Source organism: Euprymna scolopes, chromosome 42 (genome assembly GCF_053919585.1).
Source record: "Euprymna scolopes isolate OS-2025 chromosome 42, ASM5391958v1, whole genome shotgun sequence".
Classification (NCBI taxonomy): Eukaryota; Metazoa; Mollusca; class Cephalopoda; order Sepiida; family Sepiolidae; genus Euprymna; species Euprymna scolopes.
Genome location: NC_136523.1, coordinates 68133869 through 68161470, shown reverse-complemented (window position 1 = coordinate 68161470; position 27602 = coordinate 68133869). Strand labels below are relative to the sequence as shown.

At 38.8% G+C, this 27602-nt stretch overlaps 1 protein-coding gene across 3 annotated transcripts in view; it reads right to left on the bottom strand.

The window, feature by feature from the left end:
• LOC145267126 (uncharacterized) overlaps positions 1-27602 on the bottom strand; it is a 545487-nt gene that overhangs the window by 229592 nt on the left and 288293 nt on the right. For all 3 annotated transcript variants that reach the window (XM_080123160.1, XM_080123163.1, XM_080123161.1), the window contains one exon: positions 26658-26732. In XM_080123160.1, coding sequence (XP_079979286.1) covers positions 26658-26732 — 75 coding nt within the window. The remainder of the gene's footprint in view (positions 1-26657; positions 26733-27602) is intronic.

Sequence of the window (27602 nt, the reverse complement as noted above, 5' to 3'; positions counted from 1 at the left end):
CATAATTGTGAATTTATTCAACATTTTATAAATAAAGAACAAGCCCAACTAATTTTTTTTTTTTTTAAATAATTACACAACACTATAATTTTAAATCAATGTACTCAAACGCTCCTTCAAGTTTACGATATCTTTTTGTTTATTAAATTGTTAGGTGCAAGTACAGAATAGTTACAATACACCCGTTAGCCTGGTAACCTAAATGCATAAGAACCAATAAAGTGATTATAAATATCGTATTCAGCTAAATAGCGATACTTTGAATGAATGGTTTATTTTATTGACGCTACACTCTAATCACGTGATTAAAACTTTAGTAGACGAAAAATTGGGAGATAAAAGAGTCAAGAGTTCCAAAATTGTCTCAGTCATGAAGGATTTCTCCTCCACTGACCGAGGACAGAACAAATGAAGTGTAACATCAGAACAGATACTACACTGTGATTATTATTATTATAAATATTTGTTTACTATCTTTTCTTAGATTTTAACAATAGGTAACATTATGGTATGAATGTTTTCTTTAATTATGTTTTTAGGTATGTGAACATCATTTTCGGCCTGAGGAGAAGTCAAGATTCGATGATAAAACGGGTAATACTATTTTTTTATTTTTTATTACATTTTCACCCCAAACAAGGCACATTGCTACTTTGTTGTAGGGGCTACTATCAGGGACATAAGCATCAGGGGTACTGTGCAGGAAGTTGGGCAGCAAGATGTCGGTTCACGTTGCACTTGAACTTCTGCATGTCAGTACAGTCGGGGAAGCAGGGACCCAGAAGGGAATTCCAAAGTCTAACGGTTCTGGGGAAGAAACTACTAGAGTAGAAGGCTCTCTTGCATCTAGAGATCTCTACTGTGAAGGGGTGAGATTTAGCTGCTTGTCGGGTTTGTCGGGGGTATTTACGTCGAGGGGGCACAAGTGCTTGCAGTTTGTCAGAGCATTCACCGTTAAAGCACTTGTAGAACAGGCAGAGGGATGCAACATTTCGTCAATGTGACAAAGGGTAAAGTTTAGCTGAAAGTTCAGGACCTATCAGATTGGCGACTCTCTTTTGATCCTTGTCTAGGAGGAGAGACTAGTGGCAGATGCACCAGCCCAAATATGACAACAATACTCCATACACGGGCGAATGGTGGCCTTATAGAAGTACAGGATACTTTCAGGCGTTGATAGCTTTCTAGCACGGTAGGGAGAACCCACCTTCTTCACAGTGGTCCTGGCAATGTTTTCAATGCAATTGTTCCAACTCATGTTTCCTGTGAACGTTAGGCCGAGGAGTTTAAAAGATGTAGTTTCAGATAAAGAGTCACTGACCATTGCTATTGGGAAGGTTTCTTGTAATTATTGAAGGAAACCAGTTTAGTCTTGGTATGACGAGATCCCTGGCGACACCAGATGATCTTGCTTTTCGAATAGAGGATGAGGCATGTGGGGGACATACTGACACTTGGTCAAGGAAAAACAGATGTTCATGAGAGAGGAAATAGTGAATATTTTGATGGGAAAGAAATAAATAAATGATAATGAGATTCTCGAGTTAGCAGAGAAAGCAATACAGGGTCGCCAGCCGAAAATGTTGACTCATGGAGATAGATAATTGTCGCTTATCACATCAGGGCCGGGGTGGGGTCTTTAAGAGAAAGACAAACGAGAATTTGTTCCGACTGTTAAAAATCTGTTAACAACGAAGAGGTTGTTTTAAAACCCTGTTGAGTGACATGGTCAACCTGGAGGTGACATGATAAGTAACACCTCAGTGCAATGAGGGTTAAAAATTGGTATAGATAAAAGCCGAGAGGAGTAGAAATTAGGGAAACAGAGAGAGAGAGAGAGAGAGGGAGAGGAAAAAGGAAAAGGGAGTACAAATTGATATGATAAAAGAAGAGAGGAAAGGAAAGGAAGAAAGAATAACTCCAAAAAGGTGGACGGAGGAATTACTGTTTTGATAAAAACAAGACACTTAGCTAATTGTAGCTGTTTTCGCTGATCTCTTCCCGTGGACGGACGGTAGATGAAGAACGGAGAACTTGGTAAAAGAAACAAAACTGCCAGCCCCCTAAGTTGCATGACTAGGCAGTGTGTAACTATTATATTGTAAAGTCAAAGACAATAATCAATTCTGTGTTAACAAATTAAGTTTTGACTTTCTTTTCTTTGATTGGAACGCCGTTATTTCTCCGATAGCCCAGATGACGGTTGGAAGCTGATTTGAAAGCAGAACCGGGAGAGAGACCGACGACGACCGAAGACAAATTCGACCACTAGACAAAACCACGGGTAACGTAGCGCCACATGTATCAGCTACAGGTGCATTTCAATCACGAGCCTGTGCACCTGAGCTGAGCTGCACGGGAGGCGTTACATTGGAAGCATTGAAGGTGACCATCCATTTTTGTCCCCATTCCACTATGGATCAGAGGTCTTTCTCTAGTGTTTCTGCCATTTCTTTAGATATGTGTTTATTTGTTTTCCTGTCGTGTCTGTTATAGAGCGTGGTGTCGTCAGCATACATACCCATCTCACAGACAATTTTGTCAGAGAGGTCATTTATGAATATTAGGAATAACAGAGGTCAAAGGATAGACCCCTGAGGCACTCCCGCATTTATATCATATTGTTTAGATGTACAACCATCAAGGACAACCTGGATTGTTCTCTTATCTAAGAAGGATCTAAGCATGTTATGTATTCTTCCAGTGATGCCGTATGATCTGATTTTCTTGAGAAGACATACCCTGTCAAAAGCCTTAGATATATCTAGAGCTACTGCTCTACCCTCTTCTGCTTTGTCCAGAGACTGGTATATATGTTCTGAGATTATAGTTAGGATGTCTGCTGTGGAACGGGCTTGCCTAAATCCATATTGTTGGTCAGTCAGAAGTTTAGCATCTGTTAGTATTACAGTGAAACTTAAAAAACTATGTCTTCGGAATGCTGCTATTTCGACAATTCTTCCTAATTGTTTCTCGTATTTAACAATGGTAACAACGCCCAGAGAGTCACCTAACATGAAGAGAATTCGAGTAGAGAATGCTGCTATTAAGCATGCTATAGAAGAAAGCATAATTGATGTTTTAGCATACGAAGAACAAATAACAATTCACAACATTGAAAATTTATTAGAAAAATTGAATTTTCTTGATGGAGTGTTATTTAGACAGGAAGATATGCTTCTTATATGCCGAATCATCAAATGTCCAGGTCCGAAAATCAGTCTGTCCCTTATAATAGAATCTGATTTATCAGTGCATGTCTTCTGCAGTGATGAAGACTATAGGGGAATACAGAATACTCTGCAGATTTTAATTGAAAACATGAAGAAAATGGACATAAAAGAACAGCAAACCAAACTTCAAAATGTAGTTTCTATATTAAAATTAATCTTGTCATTTTTGTTATTAGTGCAAGATGAGTCATTTAAATATTTCAATGCAATTAAATTCATATATGAACAAATAAACATAATAACAATAAATAAGGTTAATTATTCAAGTGAAATGATGATATTCTCTTCTTTATTATATAACTGCTTCCCTAGAGGGTACAGATTGTTAAGAGACACTAAAAATGTAATTTTGGCATGTTATTCAACCATCAGAAGAATAACCCTATCAACCTTTATGAATCCTGTTATTGAACAATATGACAACAATTTTCTTATGTATATTAAAAGTAAGTTCAAGTTACTAATGCAGAATGACATCACAGTATCTTTACTTGTTGATGAAATACATCTGAAATCTTATCTTGATTATAAGAGTGGCAATATTGTTGGCTTGGCTAATAACAGCAATGAAGCGGCAACAAGTGCATTTGCTTTTATGCTTAGCAGTGCATTCTCACAGTATAAGGATGTTGTACATGTTATGCCAACTAAATGCCTTCTAGCTGAGAACTTATTTGATATAATCAAACGTTTAATAATTGGCTTAGAGGAAATAGGCTTTAGATTATTACGTATTATAACAGATAACAATGCAATAAATAAAAAGCGGTGTCTTTCTTTTGTAGCCCAGCAAAGCTTTCAATTGTCTATCCACATCCAGTTTTAAAATCTAGACCTCTTTTCTTCTTATTCAACTCAGTACATATTTTAAAATGCATTAGAAACAACTGGCTTAGTCAAAAAGACGAAAGTAAATGCATGATGTTCCCAAAGTTTAGTTATGATGCTAATCATGAATTAGATAACATCCAAAGTGCCCCCTTTTCTAGCTTACACAAACTTTATGCTCTGGAATCTCAGTCACTTTTGAAATATTCTTACAAATTGACTTCAAAAGCTCTTTCTCCCACAAATTTTGAAAGGCAAAATGTTAATTTAGTTCTGCAAATTTTCAATGAATATACAATTTAGGGATTGCTTACCTTAGGAAAACAGAAATGTTTGCCCAACTATGCAGAAATTGCAGAATACATACAACTATTTTATATTTGGTGGACAATACTGAATGTAAAAACACCATATAAAGGTTGCCGGCTTCGTAATGAATATGCGTATCCACTTACATTACATGATGAAAACTATAGATTTCTTTCTATATTCTGTGACTGCTTGGAAACTTGGTATTTCTGGAAGAACTGGTAAATTAACGAAAGAAACATACACTGCTGTACACCATACGACTTATGCAATGTTAGAACTGACTAAGTATTGCATAAAAGAATTGAACATGAGGATAAAAATTACTACCAGAACAGTAGTAGAAACTCGCTATGAAGCAAGCGAACAACAGAAGATATTGTATTTGAGAGAAACAGCTTACCTTATAGGCTTGTATATACTGATGTGTGTTAGCTGTTTTCTTTTTTGATAAAGTCAATGTCAAGGGAGAGATAAAGCGCCTTCATAGGGCTTTCCTCATCTGAGTTTTATAGGATGGTGCTTTTTTGGGGGGGGGTATTTCATAGCATGTCTTTTAAAACTTTATATAGTCATGTTTGGGGGGTATTTCGTCTTATAGATAATATTAGGTCATCAGGAGAGAATACGCACCATTTCGGGGCCTTCCTTTCTACCGCTTGTTCGCGTATCGGCCCCCCTCACTAATGTGAGGCCCAATTATCTGCTCAATACAGTTAACATGCTATATATATTACCTGGTAAATTTCAAACAGATAACCTCGAGGCAAGGTTTGGTCAGTACCGACAATTTAGTGGGGATCAATATAATATCTGTATACGTCAAGTGTTCAAATGTGAGAAAAAACTCAAAATGTTGTCAGTATTAAAACTGAGCCACTTAATAACCAAACTATTGATTTGAAAGATTTACAAGAAGCTAACTGGGATGAAATGACAACAGAGCAACAGTTAGATGTTTATAAATTTAACATATATGTAGGAGAGGATGACATTTCTCAGTCTACAGAAGTCTGTTATTGTATACTTAGCAGGTTACTGCTGTTATGCAGTATTTAAAAAAATGAAATACAACAGTTGCAAGGATTTAGTATCTGGAAGAGATGCTACAGAAAATATACCTGAAATAAACAGCTACTTTCAGGGGATTAATAGAGGTTCTCTGTTATATCCTAATGATATAACAACAAATTTTGTTTTATATAATTATGTAGTTACTAATAAACTGGTAAAAAATCCTTCCTTTTTCCATTCCGTAAAGCAAAGTCAATTAGCCATGCACATAACATTGAATGTTTTGGCAGATGCTAACCTTTTTTTTCATGTTAACTCATGTGATGATGGTCACAGTTTTGAAAAAATAGAAAAAATGATTATCTGGAGTTCTTCAAATTCTCTTTTAAATAATTTTTGTATTAAGGAAAATGATAGTATTAATAAAAATAAATTAATAAGAAAAAGAAATTTCAAACATTCAACTAAATTGTATTATTTGTAATATTCTGACTATTGTACTCGCCTTGCATGCTTATCTCACAATAATTTGGCTGATGTAACCTCCGACCATCATCAGGAACAGATTCCCGAGTTTGACAAAGTACACCTGATGAAGGATGGAAGTTAAATCGGCCGAAACGTTGTAAAATAAACATGCAAGATGAGAACATTAGTCTGAATAATACAATTTATCAATCCTCATCTGTAAACTTCCAAAAAATAACATTCAACCCATGTGATTTTTCTCTAAATCAAATTAAAAAATATTTCTGCACTAGTAACTTTTATTGTTTGTTTGTATTTAAATTATTTGTTTGATTTCAATTTTTTGTATTTTATCGTTTGTTTTCATTCTTAAAATTATTTATCATTTGTTTTCACTTTTAAAATCATTCATCGTTGGTGTTTAATGATTTTAATTCTTTGTTTCCTAACTTCATAATTCAGTTTTATCAGTATTAATTTCATATAGATAATATTTATATTTTATATTGAATAAAGTTCAGTTTAAGTATTAGTCGAACTGTGTTCCTTTTACTTTTTAAAAATGTTTTATTGCTCTTTTTCAAATGGCCCTCATATAGTACTGACAGTCTGGCAAATCTTACCTACATTGCCTGCAGGCATTTTTCAGTTAACAGGCCTTCTTCTTACTCTAGGTGGCCGTGGCCACACCCACATCCAACATCTCCGGTATGCTTTTCTTCTTACAGACCCTAATGACTGGCCCATCTTCACATCTTCATGAGACCGTTTCTAAGACATTTAGTGTAACACGTGACGCTGGTCACATACCATTGACTGGCTGATAGACTTATAAATGTTGCTTTCAGACGAAAAAATAGTCCACGGCATAACCAAAAATAATAGCCACCGACATCTCGACCCGTTTTTGTTGATGCTTCCATGTGCTTATCTGTGGATATTGTTTATTCCCCCAGGGAGCTGGTTGCATTCCCAGAACGTTTCTCAACCACGTAACACTCCCTGGGGAAGCAATAGTACCATAGATCAACCTTGGTCAAGAATACATGTGGATTTCGCAGGACCAGTGGAGGATGTCTACTACTTGATTGTAGTAAATAGCTATTTAAAATGGCCAGAAGTACTCAGATGCAAGAGACCTACTACAGGGATCACTATCTCTTTCCTCCATGCGTTGTATTGTTATAGCATAAAAGGTGGCCATGTGTGTGATCGTCTAAATATCCTGTCTATTTGTGGTATGTTCATATCTAATTGTTCATATGCTTTTGTGTGTGTGTGTATGTGTGGTACATGTATTTTGGATATACCTTTTTCATGCATCGTTGATCTTCCTCCTAGAATTAATCTTGTTCTTGGAGGGGAGACTGGACCTGTTTTGGATGAATATTCATTCACTCCAAGATTATGAATTGGTTTTATATAGATTTTATTCACCTTCCAGATTGATCGCAGAGGAATAGAAAATGAATCTTTGCTTGCGTGGTTAAGGTCTTATTTTCACACATGTCAGCTCGTCCCCCCCCCTAGTGAAGGGGAAGGGACGACCCGTTAAGCTGTCTGCTCTTGTCTACGTCCAAATCCAAACTCTCTGACTCCAGCTAACCTGATCACGTGACTCACACGCATATCCGATCAGCTGAGGCTCAATTCCGGTAAACGTGTCTACAATATGATTTAACATTTTTCTTTCTTATCTTCGATCTACTTCCTAATACATGAACTTTTTGCCCGATTTGGCATTGTCGATTGCTTAGTCAGCGACAATGGAGCACAGTTCACATCAACTGATTTTAAAGAATTCTGCGACAGTTTTCAAATAAAACACATAACTATACCTCCGTATCATGCAAGATCAAATGGACAGGCAGAACGTTTCGTAGACACTTTGAAAAGAGCATTGAAGAAAGCTTTGGGAACAACTTCAGATAAGGCCTTACAACAGTTCTTACAGGTTTACAGGATCATACCGAACCCGAATACCCCTGAAGCAACGTCTCCTGGAGAGACCATGTTTGCATGAAAAATACAACCAGTATTCGAAAAACTAATGCCAAAAAAAAAAGGAAATTCGGGTAGGACCACTACCATTCCCACAAAAAAAGTATAACTCAGGAGAAAAAGTTTTCTTTAAAGCATACGGAAACAATAAATCGGTTTGGGAACAGGGAATAATTACAAAAGAATGGGAAACACAACCGACATCGTTCTATGCCCTACCACTACTCACAAGAGACACCTAAATCAAAATAGACGCCATCATGATGATGGCAAAGACACACCTCAAGTCGAGGAAGAAGCTAGCGATACATTATATGATATGTTCGATATCGAGCCTCCCCAAGCAAACTTAGAACAGCGCCGATCGACAAGAAAGAGAAAGGTTACTGAACCCCTTATCATCGATCCAAAAAGGAAGAAATATTAATGGTTTTTTTCCCTGAACAAAAAAGCGTGGGAGGGGGGTATTGTGGGGACCCCCCCCCCTTATAACCGCTAAGATGAACTTGTCCATTAGGCATATAACCAGCAAGTCTAGACCGCTCAATGAGAGCTATCTCGGATGCCGTACAAAGACGACTCCCCCCGGACTTACTAATCTTTTGTGTACCACTAACCCTTGCTTGATATAAATGTTCTTCTTATTCTCACCAAGTCGTCGTGTTCCTACTTTCACCCTTTCCGACTTCACTACAGTTTTTAAATAGGACTTCCTGGCTAGGAGTTTCATAGACAAAACAGCCATAGTTTAATTTTGATCAGATTAATGTTCTGTAGAGTTTTATTAGAACTTGTCGGTTTGCTCCCTAATTAGTGTTTGCAATGACTCTTATTAGTTGAATTGATTTATTGCATTTGACTCAGATATTTTATGTGAGGTTTGTAGGTTAGTTCTTTTATCAAAGACAATTTATGTTCTTCAATTACTTGTATGTCTGCATTATTAAGTTTAAAGAAGGGATCCAAATGCAGTCTTCATTGCTGGCAGAAGTGCACACATTTGGTTTTAGTTAGGGAGAATTAGAAGCCATTTTCGTTGGCCCACTCCCTAACTTTATTGAGAGATTGTTGGAGTTAACGTTCGTTCTATGGTGTAGATGTGTTTTGATCTGTAATAGATTAGAAAATCGTCAACAGGGCTTAAAGTTTTTAATATACTGTTCATTTTGATATTGAATAGTAGGCTGATAGTACATTTTCCTGTGGGATGCCTATTTCTCTGCTCAGAGAGAAAAGAAAGAGTTTTTCTATATATAACTTTGAAGAAGCGATTGGATAAGAAATTTTTATGAATGTTGGTAGTTTGCCTTTGAGACCAAAATTGTATAGATCTCGTATTATATTGTATTTCCATGTGGTGTCAAAGGCTTTCTCAAGATCAAATAAAATTGCAGTCAGATGTTCTTTTCTAATGAAGGCATTTCTGATAAGTGTTTCAAAGCGGACTAGATGATCTATGGTGCTACGTCCTTATGTCAATCTGTCAGTAAATTGTTAAGTTCATGTCAATCTGTTGTTGACCATTCTCTTTGAAGTCTTACAGGTCAGGGAAATAGTCTGTAGTTGGAGGGATTAAACAAGTTTTTCTCAATTTTTGGATAATGGAATGATATTGGCTTGTTTTCAGAAGCTAGGTATGTTCCCATTGGACCAGATGCTGAAAATGTTTAGTAGAAGTTTTTTTGAAGGATCTGGCAGTTGTTTAAGGAATTCATAGTGTATATTATCAGGTCCTACTGCAGTCTTGTAAGCTTGGCTGAGGGAGTTTGACAATTCAGTCAGAGTAAAAGGTAAATTGTATGTTTCTGTTTTCTTGGAGTGAAAGTTGAGGCTTACTTTTTCATCTTTTCTTTTGATGCTCTGGAATTTTTGGTTGTGGCAGAGGAGTTTTGGGCCAAATTTTGGCCAAATGTGTTAGCTATTTCTTTAGGGTTGGTTACTTTTCCATTGCTGTTGGATAGAGGCTTGAGAGGGTGTTTATTTTTTCCAGAGATCTTTCTAATAATGTTTCATACAGTTTTTGTTTTGGTGTTAGAGTTAATCTTGGATATAAATTCTCTCCATGAGGAACATTTTGATTGATGATTTGGCGTGCTTTGAATATTTTGAAGGAATTCAAGTTTTCTGATAATTGGTGTATATTGAATTTGCGTAAGGTAGCTTTGCACAACTGTATTGCTTTTTTGTATTTTTCATTGAACCAGGGATAGCTATGTTTAGAATGAATCTCTCTGCTATGAAAGTTATTGTTTTAGTGAAGTGAGAGATTTGATCTTTTTTATTGATATTTGGGTTTGAAGCTAATTCTATGGAACAGACCGTTTTAAATTTTTCCAATTTGCTTTGTTTAAGTTTCACTTGGAAATTTTATTTTCATGGTTAGAGCTTAGACTTTCAAGGATAATGGGGAAGTGGTCACTTTCACAAGTATTATCGTGTGTTGACCAGGAGAAATTAAAAAATATGGTTGGATCACATAAGGTCAAATCTATTGCAAAATATTTTCCTGAGTGTGAGCACATGTATGTTGGGGATTGGTTGGGTCATTTTTGTTTATAAATCTTTCCATGTTTCTATCTTTTTGATTTGTTTCATTGCAGCCCCAAATTGAGCTGTGACAGATAAAGTCTCCAAGTATTATAAATGGTGTGGAGAGTTGTTTAATTATATTTCATAATTCATACTCACTGGAACAAATGTTTATTTGTTTATTTAAGGTAATTTTTACAGCTGACACCTATAGGTTTGTTTTAAGTTCGATGTGACTATGAGGTACATCATTCTGGACTAGGATAGATGTGCCTCCAAAAGCACAAATGTCAGAGCTTATGATGTAGTTATATCCTTGATATTTTTTAATGTTTATTTTTTGGTCATCTTTGAGAAAAATTCTTATAGACAGATAATGGCTGGGTTCAATTTTGTCATTCGTTGAGGTTTGCTTTTATTCCTTTACATTTCTACTGTTGACTCTTATATGTGGTTGTATTTGTTGTACTTCTATTTGAGTCATTGGACTGTTTCATGTGTGTTTGTGTATTTATAAGCTTTTTAGGGGAAGTATCAATGAGGTTATTTAAGTTTCCTCTATTTCCATATATATATTTAGAGGGAAAGGGTTTGTGTTTTGTCGGAGTTTGTGTCTTTGGTGAAGTTTTTCCTTTTTTTTTTTTGTTTGGATGTCCATCTGAGTCTTGCTTCATTTTTTTCCATCTTGATTACTTGTGTTTTTGGTTTCCATTTTTTCTAGTATTTAGAATATATTTTGAGTGTCTATTTTTTTTATTTTCTTCTTTTCTGGAGCATTCTTTATTTACTATTTTATCATTGCTTATATTTTTATTATTTTCTGGTGGTTGTTTTGTTGGTTTCTGTGATATTTTTTTATGTTTCTGCTGTAGATGGAATCTTACTTTCTTTGCTTGGCTTTGTTATTTCTATTGTTTTGTTTTCCAGATTATTTTGAAATTCTGGCCATTCTTAAATGTTTAATGTAATTAGTTTGTTTATCAGTTCCTTATATTGATCATATATTTCATTATGTTGGCATGGTTTAGTTGTCTCAGCATATGTGTTGCCTTTCAAGTATGAATCAACTATTTTTCTGACTTCTGGGAATGTTTTTTTTTTTACTTTACTTCCATTATTTCGTTTTCTTTTTTATATGTTTTACATATTTTAGAGAAGGCCGAGTGCTGTTAGTGCATTTCACTTCATTTATGCATTTTTCTTCAGTGTTGTTTGGCTCTGTTGCCGCATTCTCCACCTATTCTTTTTCCTTTACAGACTTCTTTATGATGTCCATATTTTTGGCAGTTGAAACACTTTAACGGAGTTGGAATGTATTTATCTACTTTTATGTTTAAGTAGATATCTTGATTTCTTTGAGTATTGTTGGTGTGTTGAAAGTTGATATATATATGTATTGGTGGTTATTATTTTATTGCGTTTTTTTATGTTGATACGAATGTGATTACTCCTTGTTTTTCAATTCGGTTTTTATTTCTTCCTTTGTTGCTAATGATAGCTTGTAGCTTCGAATTACTCCTTCTGAAGTGCAAAGTCTTTCATGGGGAAAGACTCTGCACTTATACTCATGGAAATTCTTCATTTTAAGTAGAGCTTGGGCATCTTTATGATTGGTTACTTCGACTAGTAGGTTTCCGTGTTTTGTTTTTTTTAATTGTTTTTGGTTTACGTTTTGTAGATAATATCTTTTCTATTAGAAAAGGTGATAAGTTTCCAAGTTTTTGGTAAGGAGTTCTCAAGCACTTTCTATTTCCTGTTCATTATGTCCTCAAAAAGACATGTTCAGATGGAGAGTTGAGTTCTGGTCTTTCGAATTGATTGATCCTTGCCACTGCCTTCTAGCACTTACTTGATTTGCCTATTTTTGGTTATGAGGGAAAAAAATGTTGAAGTACCTTTGAGTTTTGTTCTTTGCTGTGGAAGTTGGCATTTTACATGTAAGTGCTAGGGCTTGACATGACTGGCTGATTAGTCGGATCAGGTCTCTCTGACTGCCCGTATAGCCAAAGTAAGAGCCGAAATGATGTGTTGCGGTGCCTAGACTTCTATGTACACAGGTTAAGGTCAGCTCAATCACCAGGATCACGTCCCAAAGCATTATAGATAGCAACCTATGGCTAACTGGTTGCCTCTGAAGGATTTTTACCCTCTGAAGGGCGAGAAGAGAGAGAAACAAAAAAGGTTTTATACTTAAAGTTGTTTAAATCTTCCTGTATTTATTCATGGGTTCCAATTTACTGATTTTGTAGAGTAAGGTAGAGATAAGGGTAAAGATTTGCAGTGGATTTTGTTGCTTTTATTCCCGGCCCCGCAGAACATGATTCAGCTCCGCAAAGGGAAAAGGTTTATAATGTTCTTGGTTGGGGTGTTTTAAGTCAGAAAGCCAGTAGGGGGGTGGAAAAAGAAAAAAGGGAGGTGAAGGGGACAATTGTTTTTGTTTTAGGCTTTGCAGAACATGATTTAGTTGTGCAAAGAGTTAAGAAACACAAAAACAAAAAGGTGTAAATGTAGGTGCACTTGAGCCAGGAAGCCATCTTCAGACAGCCTGATCTGGTTGAATCAGGTGGATGGATGAAGAGGCAGGGAGGGTTAGGGAGTTTATTGCTTGGAAGAGGAATCTGCTTCCATCAAAACAAAAGGCAAATTGTAATTGTTTTTTTGTTTTTTTTTAAATATTTTGCGAAATTATTGGGTGTTATCCCGAAGTAAGTTCACTGCATTCAGCCCTGGTCTCTACTGACTTTTTTCTTGACTTCATAGGCACCTTGTAGCCCTCTGTCATTCAATCCTAAAAGAGGTTGATCAATCAAATTGTAGGGTTCTATTGCAACACTGTTGCACTATTTTTGCCCTATAATGGGGTATGATCCCATACAGTCAGGAGATTCTATTTATAAACGATGCTTTTAGGAACTGACGAATCAAATTAATTCACATTCTGCTACCAACCAATCAGAAACTAGAATTGCTCTATAAATATTAAACCTTTCTGTAGCAACTTCGCATATGTTTTCTTCGTGTCAACACGGGAAAAATCTTTTGCACTGGATTCCAACTCAAGAACTGTCTACTGAGAACCAGTCACCTCCAGGACTTGTGTAGAACAACTAACCATTGGAAACTGTTCTGAAACTAAACATGGCTTACGGGGGGTGTGCAATAAGTAATGTCCCTGACCCATTTCCCATAGCAGTAGAGCAACGAAACTTGGCAAAGTTATTAGTCCTTCTCTACCCAGAGTTATGCATTTTTCCCATTGTTTGATGCAGCTCTGGAGACCGTTTTTGTAGAACACCCCAGGTTGGTCCTCCAACCACGATCTGACTTCAGAAATCAAGGCTGCATAATCTGGGAAACAGTTTCCTTTCAAAAACAACTTCATGGCTGGGAAGAGATGAAAGTCGGAAGGTGCAAGGTCAGAAGAGTAGGGAGGATGAGGGAGGATTTCATAACCACACGCCCGTGCTTCTGATCTGGCGACATGCGAGTTGTGGGCTGGAGCATTGTCCTGCAGGAGGAGGGTACCTTTGCTGATCTTGCCCCGCCTTTTGATTTTGATAGCTTCCTTTAATTTCCTCAAAAGTGAAGCATAATAGGCTTCTGTAATTGTGGTACCCTTTGCCAGGAAATCTGTCATCACTACTCCGTCCTGGTCCCAGAAGACTATGAGCATGACCTTGCCAGCGGAGGGCTGCACCCTTGCCTTCTTTGGAGGTGGTGAGTCCAAGTGCTTCCACTGCATTGACTGGGCTTTTGGTCTCTGGATCATAGTGATGGACCAAGGTTTCATCCTGTGTAATTAGTCTTTTGAAAAATTTTGATCATCTTCTTGGCACATCTCCAAATTCATCCTCGAGCACTCGACGTGTTTTCGCTTCTGGAATGGTGTGAGCAACCTGGGAATCCATCTGGCAGACACTTTATGCATATGCAAATGGTCATGAATGATAGTTTCCACAGACCCTGTACTAATTTTGACATCTTGGGCTATTTGACGAATAGTAATGTGCCGATCTTCCAAAATGGCAGCCTCAACTTGACGGACAGATGCCTCATCAATGGCAGAAGGGGGGGGGCGACCAAGTCTGGGAGCTGTTTCCACAGACTTCCGGACATGTTTGAATTCACAATGCCAACGTTTTACAAGGTCATATGATGAGGCATTATCACCATAAGTTTCTTTCCTTTCATCAAAAGTCTCCTGTGGTGTGCGTCCTTTCAAATACAAAAACCAGATCACTGCTCAACATTCAACAGGCTCCATTTCACACCTGACTCAGTTCAAACACCTGTAAAACAGAAACCACAATTAGTTTAGAGCTGTAATTTGCCACATAACCCGTAGAGATATACATTGCACATGCAAAATTTCAGCTAAATCAGACAACTGGAAGTGGGTCAGGGGCATTACTTATTGCACGCTCCTCATACACTTCTACATTATCTAAACAGTTTAATTGATTGCCATGATGCCATTCTCGTTGCAAAGTTCAGACTCATGTGGAGATATCATCGGGGTGAGTCACACTACACTTCAAAAATATCACGCATTCGACCACTATGAATCATGTTTGTTTAAAGGACAGTTTTACTTTCAAAGCAAAGTCAGGAGTTTGAACTCCAAAATTTCATTTGATTACCAAGGCAAAAAAATCTCTAACTTTTGGTTCGAACACCGAATTGTTTGACCACAGAATCATTCAACAACTGAGGTATTACTGTAGTTAAGTAAAGAAAAACAAAGAACTATTTATATTGGAAAATGTAGTATTTTCTCTGACCAATAATGCAAACAAACATTGATCTTTAGTCATAATATTTTTATTAAAATGATTGTTTTATTGTAGGTGTAATATTACTAAATAACATATTTTTATTAATTCTATGAAGAAATTCCATAGTTTATTTTGTTGTGAGAGCATGAATTTGGAGCTGTTTGTCTTATGTTTTCAAGATAAATGAATATTGAACCCTTTGTTTGTTTTAATGATTTTTTTTTTTGTATTTCTGCATTTATGGATCATGCGTATTTATGGATCATGGTATGTTTTAGATTTTCATATTAGATTCAATTTTACAGTATTTTTTATCATTCAAACACTGTAGTGTTTGAACATATGGTTAAGTGGTAGTTTTATTTATTTAGAACTGCTTTAAAGCTTCACCACTCACTCATTTTTCGACCAAATTTCAAACAATTATTACAGTTTATAGATCACCTTCTGAGCTATATAGTGAACAAATTTTTTTTCAATTTTCATTCAGTAAAACAACAGTTATGATGAATTTTCTGGTGTTCAAAATTGTAAAAATATGTAAGAACGTGAGTGACGCTTTTTATGACTGGTTCCCAGAGCAACCACGTCGATTCAGCAACTACTGTTGCTATTAATTTGAAAAGAGAAGTAACAAGTGAAACAGAGAGAATGAAAGAATGAAAGGGAGATAATTTGGGGGAGGGATTTTATTGAAAGCAGACGAGTGCTGTACATTGTTATTACATATGTGTTTATGGGCGCAAAAAAATAAGACTGAAATTAAACAAAGAACAAGTGAATTCATTGGAAGCCTGAAAAAATCATGGATTACAATAGGAAAATGCGAGCATGAAAAGTAATATGGTTAAACTTAAACATGGAAAAGTAAAAAGCTAGTTGTTAAACTGGAAAAGAAAAGGACAAAATATTCTAATAAAAAATATAATAAATTTATAACTTAAAATATTGCAGCATTAAGAATTTATTTTTTAATTAAATTTATAACATTATATAATCAATTCTTAATGCAACAATATTTTAATTTATAAATTTATTATATTTTTTACTAGAATATCTTCTCCTTTTCTTTTCCAGTTTTAACAACTAGTACTTTACTTTTCATGCTCGCATTTTTCTATTGTAATATTTAATTGTTATGTGAAAGTATAAAGTTGTTAACAAACATCTTTCTTTGTCGAGATTGGGTTTTAAATAATAAAGTTATTATTTCAACATGGTTTGTAAATTTCAGAAATATAATTTTTTAAATAATTTTTGAATGAAAGTTCTTAAAAAATGGGTGGAAGTAGATGGATAAAAAAAGACATGAAAAGAATTTTTTTAAACTAGTAAATACAATTAGTCATAATTAATATGTTGCATTTTATGAGAATGATTGTTTCATTGTTTTTTTTAGAATAGAAATATTCTGTAATGAATTTTACAAAGAAATTATTTTTATTCAGTCTACAAAGAAATTCCACTATTTTATTGCAAGAGCATGTATTTTGAGCTGTTTGACTTGTTATTTTTTTTAGAGCAAAGAATGTTTTGTTTTATATTTTTAAAAATTATATAAGAAAATGTAAATTTTATCTATTGTAACTGAGTGGACCTGTCGATAATTCAAGAGAAAGTAGGGCCATTATGCTCGACATTTCAAAGGCATTCAACAGTGTGGCCTTCTGGTCTTCTAGATACACTTCAAGGTTATAGTAAAGTAGTAAGTTTCTTAAAATTGTTATGTTTATGCAGTTAAATGGGTTGGTATTCTGGAAGAAAAATTTTTTAAGTTCATGGATAGAATTTGTCACTGTATTTCCTCCTCCTCACAATTTTCTCTCTCAACTTCCAGCATGCATCTGTTCCCCTCACCTTTGTCAGCAGGCATTTTGTTAAAAAAACTGACTGTATTTCATTTGCCTATGTGTGCAATGGGCGGTGTGATCTCATGCGATTCCACGAGACCATGCCTTATAAAGCCACACCTGCCATCCTTAATCTTTCTCTCAGATCCCAGGAGGTAAGTTGTATAGCCGCACAAGGCACACACACACATGTAGGCACTTGCTTCTTTGATTATTACATTCAACTCTACACTCCCGACTGATATTAAGATCACACATGTGGCATTGTAGATGTGATCATTTGTTACGAGCATTCCTATGAAGGGGGATTGCTTTGACTACTTTATTTTCATTGGAGGTCTCAGAAGAACTATCAGTATAAGCATTAGGGTTTGCAGTCATACCATCTTCTTCATCTTCATACATTTCTTCATCTTCATCAGAGCTCTCAGAAGGGGTGCTGGAACTATCAGCATCAGCATTGGGATTCGCAAGTGGACCATCATGGTCGTGAGGAATAGGTTAGATCCATAGGTCATCGTTGGATGATTCACCATTATCGTTACTCGCAAACTGGTTCATATTTAGGGTGGACTAACACGGCCTACTCACTGATGATGCCAGTGATTCGTCCTCTTTGGTGGTGGTGCATCGGCTATTGGAAGGCTTCACCTAAACAGTGTCCCCTAACTGTTCTTGCCTATCAGACAGATGGGTGTCAATGTCCTTGATGCACACTCGATAGTAATGGATCACATTGGTGGATGCGCTTACAGCAGTCACGGCATCCTTTGGTGTTGCATTATATATTATAGACCACCTCTGCGATCGTGTATTGTTTTCTTGCTGCAATCCTCTTCACGCTTCGGTGGCACCATTCTGCTATGCTGTTGCCACTCGCCACATACGCACATTGGTGTCTGAGCCTAGATCCCCCACTCGTCTATGAAATGCCTGAACTCCTCACTGCAGAAGGCCGTGTTGTTGTCCGTGAGGATCTCTTCAGGTGGCCCCCTTTCATAAAATATGGACTCCAATTCATGGATGACACTGGAGGAATTCTGTCTTAATAATTGGTGCCAGATCACGAACACTGTCAGTCCACAATCAATCAGCGTGAGAAAGTGCTGGCTGCTGTAGTGGGTTATGCCTATATCCAATCAACTCCAAGTGGTATCTACACCCAGCCGACCTTTCCGCTATCTAGCCGAGGTGGGGGTTGATTGACTGGCATGTTTAGCATTCCTTGTACTACCGCTTTCACTGCACTTTTGGACACCGATGGATTGGTCAACTATCACAAAATAACATGTCTGTCTTACTCCGGGGTGCCCACTGTCATGATGTATCTCCCTGATTTTGTCTGCCACCTCAATAGAGGCAGCACATAGTAATCGTACTGATTCAGCTTTCTTCTTCATGACGTCATCATACCATCTCTGTGGCACCAGAGTGAGTCTACCAGCAAGGTTGCAATTTGAAGTGACCAATACCGCATCCACAGACAGGTTGTACTCTGTTACCAGCTTTCTTACGGTCTTCAACCTTCATCTGATCAGCATCTCGGTGGCTGCCTTGGTGCGCAGTCTGGTCTTGCCTGTCAGCGTGTCTGATATCCAGTAGTACATGCATAGCGAATCACTGTGTATGCGTAATTTCCTGATTTTCCACTGGAGTGTCAGATTTTATTACTGCATCGAGCTCTGCCAAGTTGATATGAACAGTGTCATTTGCCGGTCGCAACCAGCAGGCGTCCTAAATCACAGCCCCATTCTTCTCCAACAGCACACCAATCGCAAGAGTGCTTGCATCCATCCACATGTTCAGTTTGTCTCTCTGCATGCACGTCTCTTTTGGTGGAGTTATCCTGCTTTGTCCTGGTGATGGTCTCCTTCACTATGCGAACCAAGAGATCGTCTGCTGTTTCATCATCCCAGCCTTTGGTGACTATGCTTTATGATGCCTGTTGCCACATGAGTCCATCCACACACTGGTAAGCGTTCTACAAGTTTTCCGCATGGGGAGAATACAGCTTGCTTCATGAAGACATCGAGCACTTCAGGAATTGCAGTTCTGCACCCCCACTTCAAGCTCCCTCGCTCCTCTCGAATGTTCAGGCTCAAAACACGGGTACCATCCTCCAAATGTTCTGGGTCCTTGCAAATCAAACCAAACTCGGCCAGTTTGGACTTTACACGTGATGATGACACAACATCTTCATTCACATATATGTCATCAAGGTACACTGATGTCACCTCTTTTATTTTTTCTTCCCATGACAACACAGCATTGATGATGGTCTTCATTATTTGGGGCGCCACATTCAGCCCGAAACCTATTCTGGCAAGGCAGTACATTCTACCAGCAAACACCTCCGTCTGAAATGGCCACATCGTCTCGCTGATCCAGACCTGCGGGTAAGCTTTTCTTAGATCCAGCAGGGACACATTGGAACCCTGTTGGCACCACTCTCATAGCTTGCTGGAACAAACGTCAGCATCTGCCGTGAACGCATCAACATGCGCATTTAGTTCATGGTAGCCCATCACTGGGCTCACCTTTGCTTTGTTGTGCTGAGCAACCAGCAGGATCAGGCCTTTGGGAGATCCAAGTTTCTCATAGGGGTAGGAAATTAACCAGCCATCCTTGATCCATTCATGGAGTTCCTCTTCGTATGCAGGCCTCATTTGGTTGGGTACATGGTACTCGGCTACCTCACTCCGTAGTTTGGCTGGTTCCTGGTTTTCTGACCACTTCCATGAGGCAGTTCAAGCCATCTGCTGCTGGTCAAATTCAACAATAAAGTCTAGCTGATCAATCTTCAGCGCAGTGCACACTGGAGCTTTCTGAAACTATACCACCCTCATCTGCATTATGTGAATATCACCTAGGGCTCTGATGACATCATAGTCTAGGAGCAGGTCAAAGCTCTGTGGTTTTTTGAGTGCTACCAGCGCCTCGACGTTAGCCAGTTCTTGTGTGAATGCTCACAGTACTCACCTCGCAACATGTCTCTATCTCTCCACTGATCGTGGTCACCCTGACATCCTTCTTCTTCCAAGTGCGGCAGAGGTCCACACACACTATGGTGCATGAGCACCCGGAATTGAGGAGTGCTCGTTGAGATAGACCTAAATGGTTGGAAGCGCCTTGTCTAATTTTTGTTTAGGGAAGAGGTCAATGCTGTTTCTCGCAAAATCCCGGGCCATATGACCAGTTTCATCACATCGGTAGCAGCGAACAGCTGTCAGTCACTACTGACAGTTCCTCACAATGTGGTCCTGGCCATTGCACCTATAACACATGACTTCACCACAGGAGCTGGGCTCCTGAGACGGTCTATCATCACTCGGTGTGGACTGTGCAGCAGCGACTACTGGTTCTCTCATAAGTATTCTTCATCACAGTCCTGGCCCGGTCTACCAGATCATTAAGGGACAATGAAGCTATGCTTGAGCTAGCTTGCAGAAGTTGCTTTGCTCTGGTTGGGTTCCCTGTCAGAAATTTGCATGACAAGGCCCTCTCAGGCAGCCCACCGAACAACACTGTCAACTTTGTCAGCACGGCCAGATACACATCGATGGTTTCATGTAGACGTAATGTTCTTGCCTCAAATAGCTCCCAAGCAGTGGCAGGGTTGATGGCAAACGCCTTGTATAATGCTACCTTGATCCTCTCATAATCCTAATTCCTCAGGACTAAGTTGTTGATACAGCACAAAAGCCCCACTGGACAGACGTAGAAGAATCACGTATACAATGTTCTTCACAATATAGTTCCACCTTCTCCACCCACTCAAGTACCGAGGTCGAGCCATTGAATTCTGGTATAAATTTAAGGTTGAACTTGTCCCCCATTATGCTGAAATAGCTTGCAGTTAAATGGGCTGGTATTTTGAAAGAAAAAAACAAAAAAGAACACAAAACAAAAAAACCCACTGTATTTCCTCCTAACAATTTTCTCTCTCAACTTCCAGCACGCGTCTGTCTCCCTCACCTTAACCAACAGACATTTTATTAAAAAACTGGCTGCATTTCATTTGCATATGTGTGCAGTTGGCAGTGTGATCTCTTGCAATTCCATTCCTTATAAAGCCATGACCGCTATCTTTAATCTTTCTCTCAGATCCCACTTGAAGGTAAGTCGTATAGTCACACAAGGTGTACACACATGGGCGCTTGTTTCTTTGATTATTACATTCAACTCTACAATTTCTTTCTTTCTGATCAAAGCTTTTGAGTAATTCTAGATGGTGTCTCTTCATTTTCTTCTATCAATGCTGTTGTTCCTCAGGGCTCTACTCTAGTCCCTAACATTGTTTATTCTCTATATCAATGAGCTTTCAGAGGAAACTCAGAAAATGAATATCTATGCTGATGATATCACTATGCCTGTATTGCTTCCATTTCTTTCAGATCAGTTGAAATAGAAGTTGATCAGGATTCAGTTATGGATTGAGGTGAGAAATGGCTTGTTTCATTAAGACGGCTTGTGTCTTTTCTAAAACCAACACAAAGTCAAGTATCTGCAGAATGTCTTCTTGGTTCCTCCTCTTCTCTTTTCTCTCTCCCAACAATCGAACACAGCATATAATAACAAAACTCTAAAGCACGTCTGACAGCACTGACTTCTGCCAACAGTCTGCCCCTCCTCTTAACAACACAGGCTTTTTATATCGCAAAATCGTTCACCTCTATTTGCATATTCTTCTAACTCACGTGATCACTACTCTATAAATAAGAGTCTTGACCATTTCTTTTCTTTCTTTTTATTTATTTTTGGTGACCGACCCGCACGTGGTCTATCCAGGTAAGTCACGCATTTCTCCACACTCCCCCCTGATCTCATGATCACAAACAGGACATGCGGGCAATCGTCGTTGGCGGGTACTCCTTCGAAGAAGCACTTCCTCATTGCTGTTTTCTTCATTACCACAATCATTACTACCAGTCTGTTCCATTATCCCGTCTCGTGGTTCCATAGGCGGTGTCTCACAATCAGGGCAGGGGGGCAGTATCCGTCTTTGTCGGGTACTTCTCCGAAGAATCGGAGGCGTCATCTCCTCGGTATGCTCCATCATCCCTTCTCGCTGGGTTTCGCAATCACGGGGGGTGGGCAGTATTCGTCTCTGTCGAGTATTTCGATGAGGCATTACTTCCTTGTGTCCATCGCTCTCCTCACTATTGTCATCAGTATGTCCCATCATTCCCTCATCTGGTTCTGTTGGTGGTGTTTCTATGCTCACCTGAAGGGGCAGTAAGTGATCAGGATCATCTCTGAACGGTGTGTGATCCTCCTCATCGTCCTCAGAATCAGAAGAGGTATAACAAGGGCGGATATCTTTTACGTGACGTGGTATGCCACCAATCAACATGGTCTGAGGACTTATGATTTCATCTATTTTCCCCCGGAAAAATTTCGTAGTGCACCCAGCATTTGGGGGTTTTATCCAAACAAGGTCTCCCACCTGATATGGTGTATTGACAACACTCACCACTGATGGTATGGCATCAACTCCTTTCACACGCTGTTCATATTGGTAAATCCCATTGGCTGGTGCAGTTGCTGGTGTTGCATTGTCCTTGGGTGTTATATTATACCAGTACACAGCTTCTGGAATAGAGCACTGCGTCCTGGCTGCAATTCTTTTGATGGTGCGGTGACACCGTTCTGCTATACCATTACCCTCGGGATAATATGCACACCGATAATGCATTTTAATCCCCCATTCGTGCACGAATTTCTGAAATTCTTGACATCGAAATGTGGCGGCATTATCAGTCAGAATTTCAATCGGGGCACCACGTTCAAAAAAGACGGCTCTCAACTGTTGTATAATGCTGGCTGACTCCTGTCGTGTCAACAGGCGCCATATTGTGAAACGCGTCGGGCCACAATCCGTCATGGTCAAAAAATGTTTGCCCCCATAATGTGTTATGTCCATCCCTACTCGCTGCCAGTTGCCCTCCACCTCGAGCTTCCCTTTTTGCCATTGGGATGGTGCCGGATCAATTCTCTGACACTCTTCACACGAACGTATGGCTGCTTTCACTGATGCTTTTGTAGTTGCAGGGCATACTCTTCGGACAAAATATGCAGTCCTCTGAATTCCAGGATGTCCAATCTGCTGGTGTATCATACGGATCTGGTCAGGTGTTAATTGATCCGTTACAGTCGCGCATGTTTGTTGTTGAAGATCGGATCCCTGCCTCATTGCATCGATCCACCTCTTTGGTACTCGAGTCAAGCTATCAGCCAAATTCTGCATCGACGAGACTAACGTAATGTCTACCTGCAAGCTGTATTCGTCAACTAGACGCTTAATTATTGCTAGTCTCCTTCGTACTAGCATTTCACTTGCAGCTCTAGTCTTAACTCGAGCCTTTCCAGTCAAGGTGTCGGTTAACCAATGGTAAACACACAATGAGTCAGTGTGGAGATGCACAACATTAGTCTGCCATTGCAATGCGAGATTAAGACCTTTTAACGTGGCATCAAGTTCTGCCAAATTTATATGTTGGGCATCATTTTTCGGACGAAGCCAGCATGCATCTTCCACAACAACACCTAGTTGCTCCAACACGACACCTGTAGCCAACGAACTTGCGTCAACCCATGCATTTAGTTCGTTTCCAGACACTTGCCACTCACCCCGGGCAGGGTCATTCCTATGCACTCTGGACAACATTTCAGCCATCATTTGTTGGAGAGAATCATCATCCGCAACATCGTCCCATCCTTTTGTTACTGTAGTCACTCGTCTTTTCACCACTCCTGTTGCCGATCGGAGCCATCCACAGACAGGTAGATGTCCTACCAATTTACCACAGATAGAAAACACAGTACGTCTTGTTAATACATTGGGTAACTTTGGAAGTGGGCTCCCTCGTTTCCATCGCAACGTATTGCCCTCCTCCCAGACCTCGAGGCCTAGCACGGGCACTCCATCCTTTAGGCGCTTAGGGTCTTTGCTTATTAACCCAAACGCTTTCAGTTTTATTCGAACTGCATCCGCAGACATTATGTCCTCATTAACATAGATGTCATCTATGTAGGCTGAAGCAGCTTTTGCTGTGGTCTCATCCTGCATCAAAACAGTTTTAATAATGGTTGTCATAATCAAGGGTGCTACGTTTAGGCCAAAACCCAAACGTGTCAAACAATATAGTTTTCCCTTGAGTAGTACTGTCTGAAACGGCCATAATGACTCATGGACACGTATCTGCAGGTAGGCCCTCTTTAGATCCAGAAGTGCTACATTGCTCCCTTTTTGACGCCACTCTCTCAGTTTAGCAGCGCACACATCTGCGTTTCCGGTAAACGCATCAACATGCCGATTCAACTCTCGGTAATCCATTACGGGACGAATTTTTTCTTTGGTAGGTTGTTCAACAGCCATGAGCGGAATTAATCCCTTGGGTGGTCCCAGACGTTCCTGTGGGTATGGTATTAACCAACCGTTGTCAATCCACATCTGAAGTTCTTCTTCATATGCGGCCCTATTCTTGGTAGAAACTGCATACTCTGGAATCGTGTTGCACAGCCGATCTGGTTCCTGGCCCATGGCCCATTTCCACTTTGCAGTCCACACCCTTTCGTTGTCATCAAATGTAGCACAGAAGTCCTTTTCTTCAATCGACATGGCTGCACAGACGTCTTTCCCTTCTCCAAGCCTGATACCTCTAGCTGCTGTGATTGTAACGCCTCCTAGTGCTTGTATTGCATCAATTCCAAGCAACATGTCGTAGCCAAGGGGTTTCTCCTGCATCACCAGAACGTCAACTTTAGCTGTGTCACCCTTCTCAGTGCAGATTGTGACTGTCCCTTCACCACAACATACCCGTGATAAGCCATTGATGGTCATAACGCCAACTGGGTTCCTCCGCCACACCGGACAGCAATGGGCACTAACTATAGACCGGGAACACCCCGTGTCTATAAGTGCTGAACACTGCACATCATCAAGTTTAACGCTAATGACAGGCAATCCTGTGTTTATTGGTTGGCAGGGGGCAAGGGTAGCGATAGTACCTTGCCCCCAACTTCGTTTCCCGAACAGTTGCGAGATATGTGCCCAAACTTATTGCAGTGATAGCATTGCACTGGTCTCTTTGATTGTGGATATACACCTCTCCTATCACTCCGGCACTCTTTAGCAAAATGATTGGCCTCCCCACATTTATAGCACACTGGGGTGGCATGCTTATTACTATCTGGAAGAGAGTCCACATTGCCTCCATGTCGAAAACGAGCTGCTGCTGCAATTGGTTCCTGTTCCTTACAGATGTTTCGAGCTCGGGCCAATAACTCATCAGTTGACAATTCATCGATTCTTGATGATGCCCGCAACAGTTTACTGACCTCCTCGGGTAGGCCTACCAAAAAAGCACAGCTTAATATTTTATCGTTGACCCCACCAAACGGTACAGATAATTTTCGCAGGTCGGCTAGGTACACGTCGACTGTTTCCTTGGGTTGAAGTGTCCGGCTCGTGAACTGTTGCCACGCAACAAATGGATCTGTACCAAACGCTGTATACAGGCTCTGCTTGATTTCATCCCAGTCTGGTTCATCCCCGAGTTGTTGGTAGACTGCATAGGCCCCTCCGGTTAGCCTCAAAGGGATAACTGTGGCTGGTTCTTTAATTTTGCACAGTTTACAGATTTTCTCTGCCTTTTCAATCCATTCAACGACAGCCGGTCCAGTGGTAGATCCGTCGAACTCGGGTATTAAGCGAATGTCGAATCTGTCCATTGTTAGTAACCGCACACCAAGCGCCGAAATAGCTTAAAACCAACACAAAGTCAAGTATCTGCAGAATGTCTTCTTGGTTCCTCCTCTTCTCTTTTCTCTCTCCCAACAATCGAACACAGCATATAATAACAAAACTCTAAAGCACGTCTGACAGCACTGACTTCTGCCAACAGTCTGCCCCTCCTCTTAACAACACAGGCTTTTTATATCGCAAAATCGTTCACCTCTATTTGCATATTCTTCTAACTCACGTGATCACTACTCTATAAATAAGAGTCTTGACCATTTCTTTTCTTTCTTTTTATTTATTTTTGGTGACCGACCCGCACGTGGTCTATCCAGGTAAGTCACGCATTTCTCCACATTTTCAAGAAAAATCGACTCAAACTCCTTGATCTTTCTTTCTCATCAAATCTATCTGGATTCATATTGCTCTTTGTACTTCTTACATCATTCTAATACTCTATCTCTAAAAATCTACTATCAGATCATGTACAGATATATTTGGGCTGGGAAATCAGAATTGTCTGATCTATTCCCTGCCTCTTTTGTTCCAGTTCATTTGACTAATTCACTTTTTGATACCTGATTATAATACAGACTTCCTATTCCAGTAGTTTCTTTCCAAGAACTATAGGCTTGAGGAACTCTCTTCTTGCTGACTGTTTTCCTCCATACTTATAACATTGTCCTTTTCAAAACTAAGTTGAATAGGCATCTCCTGTTTTTGTAATAGTCATTTTTCGTTCTTAAAAACAAAAAAAATGAAATTCGAGTCTTTCATTTTAAAAATTGCTTCTAATGGAGCTCTATGGATATACACTATCACAATGTGTGACAGCTTCCTTCATGCAGGTAAACCTTAATACTAATCACAAAAACAAAGAAAATTCATTGTAAATTTTAAAAAAACTTACCGAGAATTATGGCCATATTCTATAATGGTTCTATTTTTGTAAGGACTGTAATTTTCATTCCGTTCTTTTGTGTCCCTTGAAAAACAAAAAAGATACATTTTTTTCTAGAAGCATATACATTGTTAAGCAAAATTCTATGTGCAACTTGTGTTAACAAAGCTATATTGGTCATTCAAATAAAGTCAATCAGAATTTTTTTTTTTTTTTTTACTTATATTCACCCCAAAAATAAGTCACATGACACCCGAGATATAAGTGACTATTGTAGGTTAGGGACCAGATTTATAGAGGCATCCTAAATGAGGAGATGTTGTTCACATTAGATTTTAATATTTTATAGAGACATCCTAAATGAGGAGATGTTTCTTCACATTAGATTTTAATATTTTATAGAGGCATCCTAAATGATATGGCGATTGCCGGGAGCTGGTGTCTTGTTGAAGTAGGAAGTGGGAAATACAGAAATAAAGATTGCTGAACTCACACAAGAATTGGAGAAAATTATGTATATTAAATTGAAAATATTACAAAGAAAAGGTTCTTGCAAAACTAATTGTGTTTGCGGCTTTAGAAGTCCAATAAAAAGTTCTTTATCGTCCAAAAGTCTTGGACGGCTCCCTGAAAAAGTTCAATCAAAATTCGGCGGCAAATTTAGGAGAGATTTTCCATAGTTGTCTATAGGCCGACGATTGATTCAAAAGGAGGGCGAATCTGTTTTTCCAGAATTCTGCTTATATTAAATGTTTGTTGATTGGCCAAGGAGCTTCATCCTAGCCAACCAAAATAGGGCTTTCAGAAAGGAGAAGTGGTCGATATAATTAGTTTGAACAAAGGGAGGTAACTACATTTTTTTTATAATGAGGAGATGTTTGTTCACATTAGATTTTAATATTTTATAGAGACATCCTAAATGAGGAGATGTTTGTTCACATTAGATTTTAATAT